This window comes from Pinus tabuliformis, chromosome J (assembly GCF_031772625.1).
Source record: "Pinus tabuliformis cultivar Carrire ecotype Pingquan chromosome J, CPIR1, whole genome shotgun sequence".
NCBI lineage: Eukaryota > Viridiplantae > Streptophyta > Pinopsida > Pinales > Pinaceae > Pinus > Pinus tabuliformis.
In genome coordinates this window covers 1355797144-1355821375 of record NC_142295.1, presented here as the reverse complement: position 1 = coordinate 1355821375, position 24232 = coordinate 1355797144, and the positions used below count along the sequence as shown (strand labels likewise).

General features: G+C 31.2%; 1 protein-coding gene across 2 annotated transcripts in view; it reads right to left on the bottom strand.

Moving 5' to 3' along the window:
* Window positions 1–3832: 3832 nt before the first annotated feature.
* LOC149232405 (cytochrome P450 76T24-like) overlaps window positions 3833–24232 on the bottom strand; it is a 221658-nt gene continuing 201258 nt past the window's right edge. Inside the window, exons 1-2 of one of the 2 annotated variants that reach the window (XM_089376482.1) lie at window positions 4748–5697; window positions 3833–4619 (exon numbers count right to left, since the gene is read on the bottom strand). In XM_089376482.1, coding sequence (XP_089232608.1) covers window positions 3978–4619; window positions 4748–5638 — 1533 coding nt within the window. In that variant the 5' untranslated portion in view covers window positions 5639–5697 and the 3' untranslated portion in view covers window positions 3833–3977. Of the gene's footprint in view, window positions 4620–4747; window positions 5698–24232 lie in introns of those variants that run through there. The other variant, XM_089376483.1, reaches the window with a different exon arrangement.

Genomic DNA, 24232 nt, shown 5'->3' with positions numbered 1-24232 from the left:
AACTTTATTCATAAGTTCAATAGCAAACTTCAAAATTTATTCTTAAAGCAAGTAACTTCCTGCAAGAAAATTTACGAAACAAAACGAAACATAAACCGATATTGTTGGCCATAAATGTATGCCTTCAAAGTTGTAAATACCAGTTCAGTGATTGTGCTATAATATTAACCAAGAATGCACGTTGTTGAACATGATGTAGATCTAATTGTTGAACATGATGTAGATCTAATGATGGCAAACCTGTTGTCCCATGTTGTTATTCCTTGAGGTATTATTTTTAACGCTTTTTTTCTATTTACAGTTTTTCTGTATATGAAATATTATCAATTTTTATGAAATATTATCAATTTTTATCTCGGTAAACTATGAAGTAAAGCGAACTCAAATCTCAAATCTTACATGCTAATTGCAAACATGCTATCCCATGTTATTCCTTGATGTATTATTTTTAAAGTTTTTTTATCTTTAAGTAAACTATGAAGTAAAGCAAATTCAAGTCTGAACTCTTACATGCTATTGTTTAACAATGTATTATTTTTAAAGTTTTTTTTTATCTTAAGTAAACTATGAAGTAAAGCAAACTCAAGTCTGAACTCTTACATGCTATTGTTTAACAACCATGCTATTGGTTAACAACCACCGCTGTTGCTTTACAACAGCTAGTCTATTGCACTACTGCAGTCTGTCTGAACTCTTACATGCTATTGTTTAACAACCACCGCTGTTGCTTTACAACAGCTAGTCTATTGCACTACTGCAGTCTTGCATTGTAAGCAAATTTTATTTTCTGTTATTTCAAAAATTAATTAAACAAATTTTATTTTCTGTTATTTCAAAAATTAATTAAGGTGGCAGGGACTTGCTGCCTCTGCAGCCCTCTTGTTATTTCTACGGAAAGAATACATATGAATGGGTATACCGATCCCTCCTCCAGCCTAGCATTTTTGTTAAGGAGATTCACATGGAAAGATTATTATTAATATTTAAAAGGAGCTCAAATAAGGGTAAGTTGATCTTTGTTTAAGCACAAATTTTATATTTATAAGATTATGGGAAATAGTTGGCGAACACTATATCGATTACTATAGTGTTTTTAGGGATGAAAAATATTAAAAAAGTTAACCAAACTAGAAATACTTTGAACAAATTAGTTTTGGAGTAGAAGTGGTTTATATTGAAATTAAATTTGGGGATTTTTGAATTTTTATTAAAACAATGGACAAGTTTTCATCAATTACTATAGTGTTTTTAGGGATGAAAAATATTAAAAAAGTTAACCAAACTAGAAATACTTGGAACAAATTAGTTTTCGAGTAGAAGTGGTTTATATTGAAATTAAATGTGGGGTTTTTTGAATTTTTATTAAAACAATGAACAAGATTTTATGTTAAGGGAATATTCTTTGTCTAATACATCACATATTCTTCATCTAATACACCATCTATTCTTCATCTAATACACCACATATTCTTCATCTAATACACCACATATTCTTCATCTAATACACCATCTGATGCATGAAATCAAAAGTATTTTAATTGTTTTTTGAGTTTCTTTATAAAGATTACAAAATAAATTTAAATATTTAAATATTATCTGTTTGGCCATTTGTTAACGCAACAATTCCATTGTCTTTTATCGCTTCTCCGCTTAGATCAACTCATCCATTATAATAATAATTTTTTAATAATAAAATACTCTGCTTCTTTTCAACTTAGTGTAATTCCATTTAGAGATTTGATCTATTCCTCCCATTGAGCCTTGGCTCGCTTCTCCCCTTAGATCAACTCATCCATTATAATAATAATTTTTTAATAATAAAATACTCTGCTTCTTTTCAACTTAGTGTAATTCCATTTAGAGATTTGATCTATTCCTCCCATTGAGCCTTGGCTTGATGATTGGGCCTTCTCATATAGTGGAAACCATATGATGGAAAGCTAGAAAATTGTTATGTTCTATTGCAATGGAGGAAAGCAATGTCACACTTCACATTGTTGCTACTACAAACCCTCAAATCCTTATGTATCCTCGTAAGGTTTTCCCTTTAATAGATCAAATCACCACACATTCTAGATACTTGGTAGTTTCCTCTCCATTGTTTCTTTTAAATTAAATCTAAGCATAAATTAAATCTAAGCATCTCTTGTTTCCTGATAAATTCTCTATGGTGATATTGGTGTTGTTAGGTAAGTTTTTCTTAAATTTGTCTTCTTTCAACATAATTTTTAAAAATTAATTGAATTCACCCTTCTTTGGAATTTATGAACATAGACATTGGTTTTAAGTTTTTAGACAGAATATTTTTTGGAAACGAGGAATTTGCTTCACAATCTTTTGATGTTGTATGGTAATACTTATTTTAAAATATTATTGCAATCTCTATAGATTTGTTGAAACCAAACTTGATTGGTCTCATTTACAAAAGTTGATTAGCATATAAATGATGGAAAATGATATTTTGTTCTATATCAACCACATTTATTAATATGATTATGCTAGTTATGAATAAATTAAAATTTTCATAGAATAAATATTAGTACAATTAAAATATGAATATAAAAATATAAATTTCTTTTAATAAATTAAAATATAGAAATTATTTAAATATTATAAAAGATGATTGAAATTAATTTCAAAACCTTATAAATAGTTTATTAACAATTTATTCTAAATAACAAAATGAAGTCTCACTTTTGGAGCCTGTGCTGTACTAATTGTCTCCATGCGTGAGAAAGCTCTTTGGCAATATATTTTTTTCCTGAACAGGGTTCTACGCCCTCCGAGTTTCTGTTCTGCGTGCGTTATCGATATTTTCTACTGGTTTTATAGGGTAAGGACATGTTTTATGCTGAAAACCTATTCTGAGATCTTATTATATTGAGCATTGTTTGATTTTAGATTTTTTTTTTATTTATATTGATTTTGATAAAGTTTTTTCAGAATAATCTTCTGAGATCTTATTATATTGACCACTGTTTGATTTTAGATTTTTTTTTTATTTATATTGATTTTGATAAAGTTTTTTTTAGATAGATTATATTAGATAGTTTGAAATTTAGTCATCATTAATCCAAAAAACTTTATCAATATTTTACACTTTTTTCTTTTAATTTTATTTTAAAATAATTATATATATTTATTTAATTTATGTTCATTTTTATTTTTTAAATATAAAAATACAAATAATAAATATATTTTGAATGAGTCATTATAACTATAATTAAATTTTAACAATGATTTTAAATTTACTGATATTGACTTTATTAAAAAGTGTACATTTTAGTAAAATATATTTAGTTTTTATTTTGTAATAAGTAATAGAAATAGTTATATATCAATAAATACCATTTTCTATCTATGTTTTAAACTTAAGTAGCATTTTCTATCTATATTTTAAACTTAATAGCGTCAATGGATGTATATAGGGAAGACTATGGATTTCATTGTTTTATGAAAGACTATTAATTTCATTGTTTTATGTTACAATCATTTTTTGTCTTTCTAATAATAAAATTGTACATGATATTTGAATGCAACAACATTAAAGTAAGTTGTTTTAACTAAAAATATTTGCTTATTATCAAAATTTTGTCTATTTTGTACTAGTTTATTTTTTCATAAAACTATTTACAACACAACAACATTAAAGTAAGCTTTAATTTGTATGCAAAAATAATCTGCTTATTAATAAAATATTGTCAATATAAACCCTTCTTAAAATATCCTTTGTACTGGTTTATTTTTTCGTAAACCCATTTGCAACTCTTTTCCATTCTTTTTGTGAGATGTTAACCTAAAATCTTATAAAAAAATAAACACCACACATCTATAGAAAAGTTCATTACCACAGAAAATCATCACAGAACAACCAATCGAATGGATGCAGAAGTTCATTACCACATACAATTAAAGTCATCAAAACGATAGAAGCTATGCTGAGGAAAGAGCTGCTCCAGAGCCAATTCCTTTCTGGTTTAATCTAACAAATACATTTCCGAAGGTAGGCGTGGCGTTGGAATCGCTTCCAGCGGTACCGCCTTGGCCAGTGTGAGCCCAAACCTGTCGCTCATGTCCACTTGCTCGGCACTCATGCCTCGGGGAAGAGCCCACTCAAATGGATGGAGGAGCGACGCCAACAGCAGATTGACCATCCGACTGGCCAACGGAAGCCCCACGCACATTCTCCGCCCTGCCCCGAACGGAATCAGCTCGAAGTTTTGTCCCCTGTACTCCACACTACTCATCTCCGTATCAAGAAATCTCTCCGGCATAAAATTCAAGGGCTCCTTCCAGATCGAAGGGTCCCTTCCGATTGCCCACACGTTGACTATTATTTGAGCGTGCTTCGGTATCACGAATCCCGCAATCTCACAACGGTTATCGGCCCTGTGAGGGATCAGAAAAGGAACCGGCGGGTGCAATCGGAACACTTCCTTCACCACTGCACGGAGATAAGGGAGATGCTCTGCGTCACTTTCTTCCACTATTCGTTCACGCCCCACTACCTCATCCAGCTCAGCTTGGACTCGTTTCATCTTTTCTGGATGGCGGATGAGTTCTGTTATCGCCCATTCTATTGTCGTTGCGGTGGTGTCACTTCCGGCCCCAAATATGTCCTGCACCAAAATGGAACTAAACATCAGAAAGAAAGAAGACACGAAATACATACCCGAAATACATTTTCCATCAAAAGGAGCTGTGCTAGAACCAGCTAAACAAGAACCAATAAACAAAAAAGGCTTACAACTAAGTAGCCTCTGATATGGTCGACAGTAAATTCTTGGCTTCTCGTGTCCAGAAGAACGTCCAACAGATCCTTTTCACTATAATTTCTGTCCCTACTTTCCTCTGATCTCGTAACCAGGCGATCCTCAATGAATTTGTCGATTACGCCATACACCTTTCTGAAATAGAAGTTCGTATCACGGTAGACGCCCTGGGGATCTAAGAACTGGAGGAAGGGGAAAAAGTCTGCGATATTGGGAGTTGCATAAAGCACCATCACTTTAGAAAGGGCATATTTCAACTCTTGAGTACCCAACTGAGGATCCAACACATCTTTTGCAAACACCATTTTTCCTAACAGATTAAAAGAGGACTGGAAGGCTGTGTGTCCAATATCCATACACTTTCCCTTCACGGCGTCTTCAAAAATCTGATGAATCATTCGTTTTACTTGATCTCTTCTGAGATGTAGCAGAGCTTCCAGCCTCTTCACAGAAAAGAGTTCGTTAATGGATACACGTCTGAGCATGCGCCAGTGGGATCCATATTGGCTAAAGACTATGGAGGTTTTGTAGTGGGAAAGAGCCTTGCCTGCCTGTGTCAAGATCCGGCCAGACAATATGTGGTCATGGGTCTTGAGAACCTCCTTTGCCATGGCGGAAGAGGAGACCACCACTGTGGTTTTCATTCCGAGAGAGAGGCTTATGATCGGCCCATATTTGTTGGCAAGGTGGAAAAAGGATTCGTGGGGCTTGTTACCCACCTGCGGCAGATTTCCCACAATTGGCCATCCCGCAGGACCTGGAGGAAGCCTGTAATACGCCTTCCTCCTCCACACATCGAAAAGCAAGAATGTGATAACAGTGCTTCCCAGAAGCACAGAATACCAAAACAACCCTCCAAGATCCATAGGGTTCAATTGACCAGACCAGTCACAGGCTTCGAACAAGAGCCGCCTAGGTGGGAAGAAGAGGATTAATATAACGAAAGGAGATCCATAATATGTAACTTCTTATTATTACATACGTCACATACACCTCAACCACGTTGCATCGCTATAAATATATTACATGGAATCCTCTCGTGGAGATCATTTGTCCATATTTATCGAATCATTTTCCATCGAGATCATCTTTCCATATTTATATATCATTTATCGAATCTTTTTCCATCGAGATCATCTTTCCATATTTATATATCATTTATCGAATCTTCTATCGAGATCATTTGTCCATATAATATAAATTGAATATAAATTCAATTTGCCACGTTATTCATTTAGATTTTCTAATATCTTATAAAAATAACATTTATAAGTTGAACTTGCCACGTTATTCAGTATTTTTATATTTTCTAATATCTTCGTAAAAATAACATTTTTTTACTAGTTATAAATGGTATACATTTTTCCACTATTGAATTTTAGACGGTCAAATTTTTCCAATATCAAAACAAAACAAATTCGAATTCCAACTGGTTAAGACCGTCTATATTCAAATCACTCACTTTAAAAAAAATATTATTTATTCATATATTATTTATTTATTTATTTTTAATTTTTTTTTATCAAAATAAAACAAATACTAACTCAAGCCGGTTCAAACCATCAATATTCAAATCACTCACTTTAGAAAAAAAATATTATTTATTCATTTATTTTTAAATGACCAGAAAACTTATCCTAACTTAATTATCGAACTAGCCACCAATACCATCTATATACAAATCACTTATTTGTTTTTATTTATTCATATATTTTTAAAGAAGGGAAAAAATTATTATAATTTAATCCTCAAACTAATTGTAATAATAGCAATCTATACACTATTCAATTTATAAATATAACTCACACTTTCCTTTCCAACAATAATTTTATATAATTGACTATTTATTTCACTTTGTATTACACGTTATGTAGACTTTTGTAAAAAAAATCATTACATAGACTTTTTTAAAAATATAACTAATTAATGGAGATGGTTCACCATCAAATAGAACGCGCAGATTCTATGTAAACACCTGACTCATCTTATATTGAAAAGTATTAAACACAAGCATTAAATCTACCATGTTGTTCGGGACTGAAGACCTATTTGGTTCGTTCTTGATGTTCTTGCTCTCATGTATCTTCATGCCATCTGCCAATCCACTCCGTTCCTTATACTTCATGAACAATGAAAAATGGAGTCAATAATTCCAACAATATATATATGTCAAAATACTTGAATGAGTTTCATGTTTTATAAACTTTGTACGATACTCTCCGTGAAAAAAATTATAAACCTCCTGGTTTAGAGTTATTGGGTGATTTTTTTGTTCTTCCTCCATATTCCAAATTACTTCTCAATTACAAACTTTTTCTTATTCTTTGTCTTTACTTATATTGTTATTTTTTTCTTCAAACATTTACTTAAATCTTTATAATTATTTTCTTGTTGGGTCTATACGCTTATTCTACAACACTTTTTTCATTCAAACATTTACTTAAATTTTTATAATTATGTTCTTGTTGAGTTTATAAATTCATTTTACAACCCAATTTGATCCTGATGTGTAAGTATGTCATGTCCTAAAAAAATATTAAAAATAATTTTTTACTAGTGTCACCGGTTGAATCTTATATTATAAATAACTTTTCAATCTTATTAATCAACTAAGATTAATTATTAAAATATAACTATGTATTATTATATATAATCTGAATGGATAATAAATTATCTCATGCATTTAATAGTTCATTTATCGTGAATTTGAATGGATAGTAAATTTACTTATAACAAAAAAAATCACCACATTAAAATTCCAAATGAGGTAAAATATTAACATCTTTATTCAGATTTATTAAAGCTAATAGTATTTCTTAAATCAAAGGAAAAAGGTCAATTCATCCCAAAAGATCCACGATTAAATATTTGTAAAACGAATACTTAGAGGGAAAAACCATATCCTATGGATATATTAAAGTATTTAAAGACATAAATATTTCCACATCAAAGTTCTAATATTTGAAAATATTAATTCGATGTAGTTTTATTATAATTCTTGTTATCATGCCATAAAAAATAATATTAAAACTAGTATTAATACTATTATTAAATTTAAAACTTTGCATTAATACAATATTAAATTTAATATGATATTAAATTTGTTATATATATATATATATATATATATATATATATATATATATATATGGATGGAAGGAAGAAAAAAGACATAAAGTGATAGAGGTGGAGAGAGAGAGGGAGTGACAAGGAAGATATAGCGATAGGATGAAGAATAAAGACATTGAGAGAGAAGAGTGGAGAGAGAGAGGGGGGGGGGGGTGACAAGGGAGAGATGGAGAGAGAGTGTGTGTTTTGGAGTGAGATAGAGAGACAAAGAAGGAGAGATGGAAAGAAGTTGGAAGAGAAGGAGAGAGGAGGGAGATAGTGATAGGGTTGAAGGATGAAGAGAAGGGGGAAGAGACAGAGGGAGGTGAGAGAGAAAGGGAGAGAGAGGAATGAAGAGAGATAAAACATGAGAAAGAGAAGGAGAGAGGGAGGGAGAGAGATATGGAGTTGGAGGGAAAGAGAGAAGGAGGTAAGAAGAAATACATAGAGAAAGAAAGATGGAGAGAGAGGGAGTGATAAGGGAGATAGAGAGAGAGGGAGGTAAGAATAAATACATAGGGAGAGAAAGGTGGAGAGAAAGGGAGTGATAAGGGAGATAAAGAGAGAGGGAGGTAACAAGAAATACGTAGAGAGAGAAAGGTGGAGAGAGAGGAAGTAATAAGGGAGATAGATAGAAAAGGAGAGAAGAGGGGAAGATAGATAAATGGGGGAGAGAGAGAGTGAAGGGGAAGAGAGAGGGAGAGGAAGAGGAAGGGAGAGATATATAGATATGGATAAAGAGTGTGTATGTTTTGGGGGTGATATAGGGAGACAAAGGAGAGGCAAAGGGAGATGTAGATATTGATGGGAGGTGAAGAGAGGGAAGAAGAGAGAGATAGAGAGAGGTAGGGAAAGATACATAGATATGGAGTGTGTGTGTGTGTTCTAGGAGGTGAGATAGAGAGACAACTAAGTAGAGATGGGGGGAGATATAGACATATATGGAGTGGGGAGAGAGGGAATAATATTTATTGTACTATATGGATTGATTTCAGTGTAGATCATGATTTCTAATCCTATTTGATCTCTTGCACTAGATACATTGATTTCAATGTACATGTTGATTTCTAATTATATTTGATTGCTTGCACTAGATGCATTGATTTCATTTTAGATGTTTATTTATAATCCTATTTGATTGTTTCCTCTAGATGCGTTGATTTCAGTGTAGATGGGGATTTCTAATCTTATTTGATTTCTTGCGCTAGATGCATTGATTTTAATGTAGATGTCGATTTTTAATTATATTTGATTTCTTGCACTAGATGTATTGATTTCAGTGTAGACGTTTGTTTCTAATCTTATTTGATTGCTTCCATTATATGTGTTGATTTCAATGTAGATGTTGTTTTGTAATCCTATTTGATTGCTTGCATTAGATGGATTAGATGTTGTTAATTTTGAAACTATAAATTATTAAAAATATTTTTCAAGATTATATGAATGGGGGAGAGAGGGAAGAATAATTCTTGCACTAGATGCATGGATTTTAGTGTAGTTGATGATTTCCAATCCTATCTAATTGCTTGCACTAGATATTAGAAAATTATATATTACAGAGCAATGGTACACATAAAATATTGCATAAATATAAAAATAGAAAAACACATAAAACAAGAGACGCAGATATATGTGGTTCACCCAATTTGAGCTATTTCCACGAAGAAACAGTCAATACTACCTTTAATATTATCCAGCAAAATGAAGAGATACAACCTACAACAGATCCGTTATAATCCCCTCTTCGCTCTCACACAATCTCCTCTTTCTTTCTCTTTTAGAATACCCATCTACATAGCCGCAATGAAATTCCCTCATATATAGCGAGGGGTTGCCTTCTAAGGAAAAAAACCCCAAAAACATAGATGTTTGTTCTAATTATATTTGATTATTTGCACTAGATGCATTTATTTCAGTGTAGATTTGGATTTATAATCATTGCTTAAAATAGATGCATGGATTTCAGTATAGATGTGGATTTCTAATCCTATTTCATTCCTTTCACTAGACCCATGGATTTAGTGTTGATGTGGATTTCTAATCCTATTTGATTGCTTGCACTAGACGCATTGATTTCAATGTAGATGCTGATTTCTAATACCATTTGATTGCTTGCATTAGATGCATTTATTTTATTGTAGATATTGTTTTGTAATCGTATTTGATTGTTTGCATTAGATGCATTAGATGTTGTTAATCTTGAGGCTATGGATTATTAAAAAAAATATCAAGATATATTTAGTAATACATAGAGGCGCACTATTAAGAAATAATTAGTTGTCAAAATCTGTGATACCTATAATTAAAATGAAAAAGATGTGCAGAATTAATCCTTGACAAGATTATCTTCCTTCTTCATCACCAACTAATTACTAATAAACAATTACATATATTCAAAATCACTAATAGAGTAACTGCATACAACAATATATTCAACATATTTATAAGAGGAAAATGCATATTTATAAATATCAATACAAATCAAACTATTCTTAAAGGATATGTGATCTTTGTTTGGAGAAATAAATAGTGTAAAGATTTTATAAATCTCGGCACTCATTAAAAAAATCCAAAAATACATTATTTCTTGACTTCGCAAAATAAACTATAGAAAAAAAGATCATCAAAATATTCTTGAAGGAAATAAATTATTTCAAACATAAACAAAGGAACAAATTATTTAATGAGTAACTTTCACACAGGAAATTGTTAAAAATACTCTTCAAGATATATTTTGTAATATTTGGAAGAACATTATTGAGAATTAATTAGTTGTTAAAAGTTGTGATACCTAAAATTAAATCAATTCCCCCAACAAACTATTGACAAGATTGTCTCCCATTTTCATCCTGAACTAATTACTAATAAACAATTAAGTAAGCATATAAAAATATAACACAACAAGTGTAACATTCACCAACATTACCATCCAAATCCAAACACATAAATACACAAACCACTCAAAGTATCCAAACACAGACGTACAAACCATTCAAGGAAAGAAACATTCACCAAAAAAAGAAGAGAATGATATGGTCATGCAAATCAAAGAAAAAATAATGTGAATTTTAGATTTTATCTCAAAGATATACATAATAATGATAATCTAAAAATGTCATAGTTTTTCCCTCAACTAGAACTAGCTTAGATCTATCTAACACTGGATCTATCATACGCCAACCTTTCCTCAAATTCTACACACCAAAAACAAGATTTGCAGATCCCTCTCGACACATGATAGATCCAGTGTTAGATGGATTTTTGTAATAAATGTATGGTTATTAATAATAAGGCTACATAGCTAGTGTTCCTGTAGCTTAGTTTAATTATTGAACTTTGAAAGGTATGAATTAGCTCACACATTTGAACAATGACTAACGTAACTCAATTGGTAATTGCTTGTTATAAAGTACTATGTAAACCATAGTTACCAAATTCGAATTTGAATGCGAATTAGATACCATATGATAAAAATCTGTATGAAAATTTTTCAATTGTAAACACATTTGATAGTATACATCTCTTATATATATATATATAATGCTCCTACCTATCTAGGTGTTGTCTCCCTTGTGGTCCATACCTATATTACTTCTTTTGCCTTTGGTTTAGCAAAGATAGACACACGATCATATTCTTCCCATTCATTTTAAAAATTAAATATTTTTTATAATTTTCATAACAATTTTAAAATTTCAATTTACCAAACGAAAACACAACCACACTTGTCAATTATCTCCAAAACCTATTGTTTTTAAAAATTCAAAACTATATCCCTCCCAAGTTTCATATCTTATCTAAAATCTTTTTATATTTCATATATATTTAAAAATTAAATATTTAGAAGTGAAAACCAGATCTCTCCTAGTTTTAAATTTGAAATATTATCTAAAATCCGTTCTAGTTCATATATATTTAAAAACTAAATATTCAAAACTTATTTTTATGAGATTCATTCTAATATAAACATATTTAAAAAACCAAATACTTTTTATAAAATTTATTAAAATCAATTATTTTTTTATAAAATTTTGAGTTTACATTCAGCTCTTTCTTTTCTTATTATTTCAACTTTTTAAAACTTTAAAAAGGGCTAAATTTTAACACTGGGAAATCTCCCATTCACAATTAGTTTGTGTTCCCTACGTGTCACCCTCTCCACCTTATACACTTCACTTACCACTCCAAACACACAAACTACCAATTTTCTGTAACTCAATTAGCTACCATGAACCTAACAAACTGGAATTCCTATCCAATAATTTGGCATACGAATCTTGATTTCCATATTTTTTTTGGTTGTTTCAGATGCATTTAATAACTATGATGTAAATAATGAGCTTTAAAACCGTGTGGGTCAAACCAACAAAAGAAATAAATAATCTTAATTCATAAAATTTATATATGTCATTACTTAGACACATCAATTAAGCAACCAAGTTTTGGATTCCTTATATTGAAAATTTCTATACGTATGAATTAATAATACGTAATACAATGGTTAGAACAATGTTTCTATGAGTTAAGATAATAATTATTTTTGAAAAAAACAAATAAGTCAGTATAATAAATATTTTTATTTATAATATTTTTGTGGAAAATAATGTGGAAAGATATTTTTATTTATTCAAAATAATGAAAAAACTAAAATAATAATAAAAAGTAAAAAGTCATTTACTCAATAGTTTTTTACTTAAAATGTTTTATGTTTTTTTATCTTTTCCACTATTCTTTAATTTATAATTATTTACAAAATTATAATTATATATTATTTAAATTATATTTTTAAAATGTAAATTAATTTAATATTAAAAAAACATGTTGCAATATTTTAAATTTAAAATATTTAGATTATATTTTAACTTTTTTAATTTTAATTAAATTTTATATTTTGTATATAATTTTGATTTATAAAATTTAAACTATAATATATATATATATATATATATATATATATATATATATATATATATATATATATATATATATATATATATATCAAATTTTTACTTATAAAATATAAAATAATTTATTTAAAAAAATTATTTAAAATGTGATATATTAAAATTACTAAAAAAATCATTAAGTTCAACGATATATTGCAAAATATGAATCACAATCTCATATACTTGAATAAACAGTGTTTCCCTTCCCTATGTGAACGAACTTCAACTTAAACTAATTAAATAAATTGTTCTTACCCATTTTTTACTTTAAATTCGAGATGGCTAAGAATGTGTCAGGTTAGGCCTTAATTTAGATCTAGATATTATAAAAAAAATAAAAGAATAAATAAAAAGTAATGTTTCATTCTTTAAAACATACTTCATCGAGGTATTATGAATCGCGTGTTTTGATTTTCCAATGGAAAGTAGAGACTTGCTTACTTTACCTGAGTGGTTTAAATTTTGGAGTCAATCTACTCGTAAATATTCGAAGTAGATTTGTCCATTTCATGGAAAGTAACATATAAAGAGATAAAGCTTGAGAAATCTTATGTTTATTTTAAACAAAGTTGTATCTTAATGCAGATTATATGTGTTATTCAAAATGATATAAAAATGTTATAAATATTGCAGGCTATAAGGAAGCCGAATTGACCTGACACAAAGCATGAAACAATAGTTATTATGTTGTAGGATGTACTGAAGTCATCAATCAAAATAAGAGTAAAATGGAATAAAATGTTAATAAATTTTATATATTGGAATTAAAAAAAAGTTGTCAATGTAATATATTGGAATCAGCTTTTTTTTGTTAATGCAATATATATTGCATGAGTAAGATAATTATATATGGTTAAACTACTTTCTAATATATATTATTTGATTTTTTATATTATTATTTTTTAAATTGTTAAAATTTATATTCGTACTACCAAAATCTCTTCATTAAAATGTTAATAAATTTTATTTTGACATGTATTTGCACCATTTCTTGATGTTAGAATATTATTAAAGCTACAGATCATTTAAGTTACAAGTAAAATTAGAAGTCATTTAAAGTACAAGTGAGGAAGTTTCTTTGTAAAGTAAAATTAGACCCCAATTAATTACAAATGAGAAAAGTCTTTTTGTAATCTATTCCTTTAACTTGACTATATTACTTTCTTACCAATCTTGCTTTATATTTGTCAAGGACTCTATTGATTCTTAAAAGAAAATTGAATACCAATTCAAAGAAAACATTGTTTTTTAGCAACTCTTCTAAAACCAATATTTTGTTTTGTTTTAAAGACTCCTTCATTTACCAAGAAAATTTAGAGCTTCTTCAAAACCTTTAAATTCCACACTAATAAAAAAAATAAAACAAACAACTAATTGAACTCTAGAATACCATAATCATAACATTTATCTTCTAGATATTTGGCATCAACTAGGATATTTTTGTATTATTATGATTATTTTTAATGTGCTACCCTTTAATATTATGATTATGTTTTCCACATTGCAACAATATTTACTATTAGAGCTAATTTAAATTTAAACTCTGGATTTAGAAATGTACAAGGCCCTTGGATTGATTATATTCCCAATATATATATATATATATATAAATTCTTTAGATTAGTTTTTCCAAATAATAATGAAATTCGGTTCTCTACCATTACTTTCTTAAGGTATTTTTGTTTTTTAATTTTTTTTTTTCATATTTCTCTTCCCTAAATATGACATCTTAAATGTAATTATTCATGAGACCATTCAAAATCCATAACTTGTATCCATTGACTCTAATAAGCTCCCCATATCCAATTCACACTTTTTGGTTGTTTCATCCATTTTTCTTATTATCTTCCTTAAGTAAATGCAAATAAGTTTCACAACCAATGACACTCAAGTAAGAAGCATATGGTTCACTTACATTTAGGCTTCCTTTAGTGTTTTCTCATTTAAGGCTAGAGTAGGTGACAAATCTACCAAGAAAGAAGTTGTTGTAGGAAGCCTAAATGTAATGATATATGAGGATTAGGTATAGGTACAAAACCTAGAAAATATAGCATAGGAGAAAGGATAGTTAAGTGGTTCAAAGAAGAAGGAACACGAAGAAGCTTCAAAGAATGGGAAGAAGAAGTGGAAAGTGGGGGAGGACATGAAGGAAATAGCCACAATACACCAATGATAATATCATAGTGACCACTGCAACATTGGTTGTCACACTGAGGATAAGTGCTGAAATTTATACCCATACCTTAAATCAAAGAACTAAAAAAGGATAGGAAGAAACATAATATTATTGTCATAGATTTTAATGGCTAGATGGAAAATAGATCCTATGTGGATGAAAATATTTTTTATTTTTTACACCTCAATGTAGAAGGAGGTGAATTTCAATATCCTTCATCAACAAGAAGAAAAGGAAATGACCAAATTCTTCCATATAAAGATACAACTCAAGAAGACACAAATTGATGCTATGTTTGACTGATGATCACAGGAAAGTCTCATAGTAGGTTATCTAGTCAAAAAAATTGGACTAAAGGTTCATGACTATTCTAACCCATATCCTTTGGGATGGTTCAAAAAGGAGGAGAGATAAAGAAAAACAAACAATGGAAAATTAAATTTGCTATAAGCGTTGGTTTTATTAAAGAAGTAGAATTTTGTTGTAGTTACACTTAATGTATGTGAATTTGTGTTTGAGCATCCCTATTTTTTAAAAATGCAGCAAGAAAGCCTAAATTTGATTTTGTCTTGGTTAAATTGAGAAAATTCAAAGTTCCTCATCAGTAGAACACTTAGAGGTCGTTAACTTGTGCGATGTGGCTCTTGTCACTTAGTTAGCTTAGTAAATTCTAGTTAGAGGGCTTGGAGTTTAGTTAAGCATGTTTTATTACTAATTTGTACCAATTAAGGTCAGGTATTTCAAGTTGTTTTTAGTTAAACTAGTTCTAAATGTTGAAGGAGCTAGTGGAAAGTCAATGGTGCAGTGGGACAATAGTTTAACTTAGTGATCATCCAGTTAACTGATCAATCAACCTAAGATAGCTAGTGCATGTAGATAATTCGAGTTCCTAAGCTATGGTAGAGATTCAAAGGCAGTGTAACATTAGTTGTAGACTAGTCTTGAGTGTACATGTGTTGCATGCAACTAGATGAGAAACCTTGGGAATTGTGCAATCAATTGAAGGACAAATCCTAAATAATAGGGACCTAATTCCTTAAGAATTGTTTAAGGAAATAGAGGCTCAATTATAGGCAGAAATTGGCTAATTCTAGCTCATAGCTTCTCATTGATCAGAGAGATAGGTTATTCACTTGTAGGTTGAGATTAGATTGAGCTAGCAATTATAATACATTCTCCATTCATCTTATTAATGCAAGCATGCTTAAGGGGTTTTTAGCAGTTTCTTTACCCTAGAAAAATACTATGCACGTGTGTGATTTCTTATTGCATGTCTGAGATTGTTGTTCTAAATTGTGGATTGAATTCCACAGGGCAGTATAGTATAATTATGTCTCTCAATTTATATAACATTTCTTGAGAATTTGCAATTCAACATCATATTTCTACATGGTAATAGAGAAGGATTCACATTAGAATAGGAATTTCAAACTTGTTCCTTATGAGGTTCAAATAAGTAGCTTGAGTGTAGTAAGATCTCTTCAGAGTTGGGAAGATGACCTTCAACAAGTTGAGATTAGAGTATGCCTTTGAAGGCATCTCGAATTTTGTTGCATGGAGGGATCAAATGGAGGTGGTGCTTGATGACAACAAATTTCTATAATATTTCAAGACAAACATTATAAAACTAGGATTAGTTGATGCCCATAGCCTAGCTCAATGGAAGAAAGATGTAGCCAAGGTGAGGGGAATAATCTTGGAGAGAGTGTGAGACCACATTGTCTCAAATATCTATGGGAAAGAAACTCCTTTCACAATGTGGCAGACACTGACGGATCTATTCCAGAATAACAATGACCATAGAAAACTTTCCCTCAAAGATAAACTTTGAAATATCAAGATGCAAAAGAATGAAACCATTTTGTAGTATCTCAATAGATTTACACAAGTTCATGATGAGCTTGGAGGGCTTGGTGTGACTATAGCAAAAGATTATCTGGTGAGCCTAGCTCTTTTAGGCCTTCCAAAAAACTAGCATAGCTACCAGATTTCACTGAATGGAAGGGAAATGTTGTCGAAGTGGGAAAGATTATGGTCCAATTTGGTCCAAGAAAAGTTCAAGAGAAATAACCGAGATGGAACTTCATCTAAAGCAGAGGATGAGGGAAATTTTGCATTGGTAGGAAATGGAAAGAAGGGAAAAGGGAATAAATCTCAAACCAAACCAGAATCCATCCAATGGGGCAAGAAAAAATACTTGTCCAAAATAAAATGCTTCAATTGTCATGAATTCAGGCACTATGCCACGAAGTGTCCACATAAAAATTCAAGCAAGAAGAACTGAAGAGGAGTAGCAGGTGAAGCATTAGCTTCATAGTTCGAGCTTGAATTCACTCTTATCGGATGTGTGACTAGCATGGTGATGGGGATCATGTGGTACTTGGACTCAGGTTAATCATTCCACATGACAAGGTGTTGAGAGTTTTTTAGTGACGTGGAGGAGAAAGATCTCCATATGTATATTGATATGGGGGACGACAAAAGGTACAGTGCTATTGGGATTGGTATAGTAACCTTTCAAAGGTAGTTTGGGTCCCCTCTTTGTATCAAATATTTCGTGTTTGTGCCAGGCCTAAAGAATAATCTCATCTCTGTTGCAATTTTGGAAGACCGTCGTTATGGTGTGATCTTTAGTAAAGGGAAATCATTCTTGAAACACATAGACATTAGAAAAGTGAAGAAGATTGGGGTTCATGTGAAGAACCTGTATAAATTTGATGTGGAATATTGTGCAACATTAATAAGTAAGGCAAAGAAAGTGTAGAGTGGCAATGTCGGTGAGCTCTACCACATGAGAATGGGGCATTTGCATCATGGCACCTTAAATATTATGCAATAAATAGCCATTGGCCTCCCCAAAATATCACTTGATTATCAAGATGCTTGCAAAGGTTGTACCTTAGGGAAGTATGGAAAATAAACATTTGATGATCGAGATAGAAAATCACATGCAGTCTTGGAAAGAGTCCACTATGATGTTTGTGGACATTTCTCGACAATCTGCATTGCCAGACATAAATATTTTATTATTTTTATTAATGATTTCTGAAGGAATTGTTGGATCTTCCTCATGCAGAGGAAGGATGAGACAATCTCCAAGTTTTTAGAATTCAAGACACTGGCTGAGAAAGAGACTAACAAGAACATGAAGGCTCTCAAGAGCAACAATGGAGGTGAGTATGTTTCGAATGAGTTCAAGTATTTTTGTGCAAAGGAAGGAATTTGAAGAGAGCTGACAACACCCCACAACCCCCGGTAGAATGGCGTAGTTGAGATAAAGAGTCGGAGCATTGTTGGAGTTGCCAGAGTTATGCTACATGACAAAGGCCCACCACTGCATTTGTGCGAAGATACATGTAACAAAACAATCTACTTGCAGAACCAAAGTCCTCATTGGATTCTTGGTATGATTACACCGAAGGAAGTCAAATTTGTATCACTTCCATATTTTTGGAACCTCTCTTTACTGTCATGTCTCCAAATATCCGAGGAAGAAGCTTGAGCCGACAACAGAGTTGGGAGTATTGCTGGGTTACACAGAAACTCCATACAACTATCATGTTTACTTACCTTCCATCAGAATGACAATTGTGCGAAGGTATGTAAAGTTTGATTAGGAGAAATAATTGTGGTGCTCTCTTGAGAGGGAGCTTCAAATCCCACCAGAAGAGGAGCTTTTAACTCTAAAGGAGGAGCCTCAAGAAATTGTCGAGAAGCCACAAATTAAGGAACAGAGAGTGGAGACATCCACTTAAGCAGAACCATTTAGAGAAGGTAGAAAAAAACCAGGGAAGATAACACACTTGTGCAGGATGCCAGGGAGAATGTGGGAGATCCTTCAAATTTGCCCAGAAAAAGGAGGCCATATGAGAGGTACACTCACTACATGGATTTAATGATCGAGCTTGAAGAGACTGAGCTATCCACTTTCAAGAAAGCATTAGAGAAACCTATTTGGGTTGATTCCATGGTGGAAGAGTACGAATCCATCATGAAGAAAAGTGTTTGGGAAGTGGTCCCAAGACCAACAGATAAAAAATCGTTGTGGGTTTGAGATGGATCTTTAAGGTTAAGCATGCAGTAGACGAAAGCATAGATAAGTATAAGTCCAAATTTGTGGCCAAAGTATTCTCTCAAGTTGAGATAATTGACTATGAACATTTTCTCATGTAGCATGGTATTCATCCATTAGATCAATTCTTGCACTAGTTGCATAGATGGGGTGGAAGATCGACCAGATGGATGTAAAAATAGCATTTCTCAATGGTTTTATTGAGGAGGTGTACATCAAGCAACCAAAATATTTTGAGACATTTGATTCAAAGTCTTATGTGTGCAGACTCAAGCGAGCATTGTACAGTCTCAAACAGGCACCTCGTTCTTGGTACACCAGGATTGAAAGTTATCGCACTGATTTAGATTAAAATTTCTTAAGCAGTTGTAGTTTTACACCATATTTCTACACCTTTATGTACATGTGGGATGAAATTTTCATGCAGAGAACAAACTAATACTACCTTGATAAAAATCCTTCATCATCAACATTCACAAGGGCGAGTCAAATATTTTTTCTAGTAAGTGCCAATAAATATCATAAATTTATTAGTTCTACTAAAAAGGCTTTTTTGTTATTCTTAATAGGAAACCAATCTATAGAAGAGTTAGTGAGAGAAAAGGCATCCCTCAAGGGGTTCCCTAAGAAATAAATAGAACTATAAGAATTACTATATGAATTACTAGGAAGTATTTTAGGAGACTAAAGGGTTATCACCCAAGAGAAAAGTGGAGCATGAGATCCAACTATGTTGAACTCTCCATTAGAAAAAAATTATGCTATACACGTAGTTCATTCTAAAAGTAAAGAAAGTGAAGAAGTAGTTGTAGTAGTTGTTAGAGAAAATTGTTATTTGACCAAGTATGTCACCATGTGGGTCACCCATCATAATTGTGAAAAGGAAGGATTGGACTTGGTGAATATGCATTGATTATCGTGTTAAAAAAGACTTCACTAAATAACAGGCACCTCTACGTTGAATTGATGATTTGTTGGACCGATTTCTACTAGATTATATTTCACCAAGCTAGATTTAAAATTAGGATGTCACTAGGTCTAAGTCAAAGTAGAAGATACTTGGGATAACACCTTAAAAATTGGGCAAGGTTTGTATGAGTGGTTAGCCATCCCATTTAGTCCCTGTAATGCACTAGTTACATTCATGATATTAATGAATGATATATATGTGTGTGTGTTATTGTTTATTTGGATGATTTAGTGATATACAATGCATTCTGCAAGGAACACATCTCATACTTGAGCCAAGTGCTAGAGAATTTGAAAAAGCATAAGCTATCAAAAAATCTCAAGAAATGTGAGTTTTCTCAATAGTATTTGATGTACTTATGTTATGTGATTAATGGAGGACAACTCAAGATATATCATACTAATATGGAGGTCATCATGAAGTGGCATGTGCCTACAAGTTTTTCTAAGGTTAAGAGTTTCATTGGGGGCACTGTAGTCAATGAGGAAATTTATAACCTCATTTTTAGTAGTATATGCACCACTTCATGCCATAATAATGAGTGGAAAGAGTTTCCAATGGAGGAAGGGTTAGTAAAAGGCCTTTGAATAGTTGAAGAAGAAAACCAGTCAAGCACCAATTATTGCATTATCAAACTTGCAACAACCCCTGAAAGTGGAGATAGATGTGATTAGGTATGTTTGGGAGTGGTCTTGATGTAAGGAAGAAGACTTGTATGCTACCATTGTTAAGTGCTTCATGGGGTGGTTCTCAATTACCCTACCTATAATAAGGAGCTATATGTCTTGGTGAAAGCTACAAAAAAATGGAAACATTATTTGACGGGAAAAGAGATAGTCATCCACATATATAACCAGCTTCTATAGTACCTGCAAGCTTAGATTAAGTTACGATATACTGGGCATTACAAATGGATTGGTTTTTCACAACGTTTCAATTTACTGATCAAGTATAAGAAGGGAAACATAGACAAGTTGGCCAACATTCTTTCAAGGCCACCCACATCATAAATCACAAATTTAGGAACTCTAATGCACATGTATCCATTCACCCATGATGTATACTGAGAAGCATATATGGAGGATGGGGGCTTCAGGGAGTTGTATGATCAACTATAGCTTCAGGTTCATGTGGATGATGTTGACTTCACAATTTACTATCATCTCCAAAAGGTGTTATAGGCTAGAAAATCCATGTGTTCCTAAAGGTGAATGAATGAAGCTAATTAGAGATGCTCACACCTCCAAGGCTGCAAGGCACTTTGTTGTTGGGAAGACAACTACCAATTTGTAGAGGTGTGTGTATTGGTTGAGGATGTGAGAAGATGTAACTAGGTTCATTATAAGATTCATGCTTTGTTGTACTAACAAAACAAGTAATAGGAAACAAGGTCTATACCATCCTTACTAGTACCCACTCATCCATGGGAAAACATTTCCATGGAATTTTTGAGAGGTTTACCAACAATTAGGAAGAGACATGAATACCTGTTTGTGGTAGTTGACAAGTTCAACATGATTGACATTCTCATGCCCTATAAAAAGACTATCATGGGGTAAGAAGCAACAAAATTGTTCTTTGAACGACTCTGGATGCACTTTGGAATACCAAGGACCATCATTTCAAAGGGATTCCAAATTTATTAATGCATTTTGGACTATGTTGTTGGAGAAGATGGACACAAAATTGAAGAGGTATATAGCATTCCATTCAAAAATAGAGACAGATGGAAAAACATAACGAGCTAACAAGACTTTGGTAAAAATTTTAGGGGGTTACAATTAGACACATCCGAAGACCTGAGATGAAATCTAGTTTGAATACAACACTCCTACAAAGGGAAGCACACACTTGAACTAGAAAATCATCATTTGAGACTTATTTTGGATATTTTCTACCTTCAGCTTTAGATGTTGTATATGGGCAACAAGTAGGAGTAAGGGAGGATCTCATAGGGGATGTTTTAAAAGTAGAGAAATTTGTTGAGAATATTAGGCAAATCCATTTATATTTATAGGAGGAAATAAAGAATTCAAACAAAAAATGCAAGGCCAAGCATGATCAACATTAGATAGAAACGTCATTTAGAGTTGGAGATAGAGTATACCTACATTTTAATAACGATAGGTTATAGGATCCTGGTAAGAAAATCAAGACTATGTAATATGGTTCTTTCTAGAAATTATAAAAGGTGGGAAATAATGCCTACATACTTAGCCTACCCCCATACATGCACATTTACTCAGTGGTGAATTTGAGAAATTTTACATTGTATGAGACTTCCATCCTAAATCAGGAGGAGGAGTAGGTCCAACATACCATAGAGGACTTAGTTCTTTATGCTCAGGAATAGTTGATAGTCGATATGGTTTTGCAGAAAGAGTCATTAGATGCAAGAATATGCACATGTTCCTACTGCTAGGAATGCACATAATTTTTTCAATTCACCTTTTTTTGTATGGTGACAAGCTTATGTGGACAATGAGTCGGTTCATTTGAATATAACACCAAAAACATGGTGGTTTTGGTTGCAAATACATTAAAATATCAATGTTTGGATAAACACACACACACACACGCACATATATCTTTGACATTATTCTTCTATAGGATAGAAAAATCCATTGTCCATGGAACTACATATACATATAGAGTTTTCCCTCTCTCTCTCTCTCATATGTATGTCGACATATGTCAAAATATTAAAATACTTCTCTTGCTAATCTCCAATAGAATGTTTTTGGTCTTAACCATTTGGGGAAAAATTATATGGTGCACTAGAGGACATTAAGATCTACAATCTTAAAAAGAAAAAGAATTGTTTGATACTGTTACGACCCTTTTAGGTCACACTAGCGAAAGGCCTTGTAATTTCAAAGATATAATGACATACACATACAATCATAAATTCCGAAAAAATAATTATGCACAAAAACACTCTATTCACTAAAACTTTACAAAAAATTTAAACAAAATTCCATCATTCAAATACTCAAAAGTTGAAGTAATGCAAACATATTTATTATATTTTGCATAAAAAATAAGCCACCAATAATTAAAAAAAAATCAAAATTCACATAATTAGATAATTTTTATAAATAAAAATTATACCTTCTGAAAACTAATTCATGGCGTATCTATACTTCAAAATTATGTTAATATAAAAGTTAATCGACTCGTCCATGCTTCAAAATTATACTAGTATAATAGCATTGGTGCACTATAAAACAACAAACTATCTAAGGCATAATATTTATAAGAGTATCCATTAAATGGAGTGAATAATACTTGACCAGCACAAATGCTTCTACTTTTAGGTTTAAACACACTAATGCGTTATAAACACACTAATGCATACTTTTGGTATAACAGTAAACACACTAATGCATACTTTTGGTATAACAGCACCAGTGCCCTATAAAACAAGACGCAAAAATATAAAACATAATATTTATAAGAGTATTGTTACTAAATAATAAATCCAGGGCATAATATGTGACCAATATCAATACTTTACTTTTAACTATAAACACACTAATGCAAGTATTATGCTGCTACAATAATGCATATTACAAAAAAAACATATCACAAAAAATCTCAGTTACATCATCCACCCCCCAAAAAAAATTGGTTATAATTATTTTTTGAAAAAAATATTAAACTTCACACTAAAAATCTCTACTATGTTATACGTTTTTTAATAATTATCTAAAAACAAAAACAAAAAATACATATCAAATGAGTTTACACAGTAATTTAATATTATATAAATATAATTTAAAAATTAATTTATTATTATTATACCAAATGAGTTTACACATTAATTTAGTATTTTATAAATATAATTTTAAAATTAAATTATTATTATTATATCAAATGAGTTTACACACTAATTTAGTATTTCATAAATATAATTTAAAAATTAAATTATTATTATTATTATTATATTTATGGTTATTATTATAATATTCATCACACATCTACTTAGATGAATTTATATGTATAATTTTTTTTTTACTTATATTAATCAATAATTCCAATCATTTCCAATAGCATATGAACTTTATTATTTTAATGCAAAACTACTTGTTAGAAAACCAGTGCATGAAAAGATAGAAAAGATAGATCAATGCCTTAGAATTCAGCCTCTTCGAGGATGCAACCTCCTTTACATTACACAAATGAAAA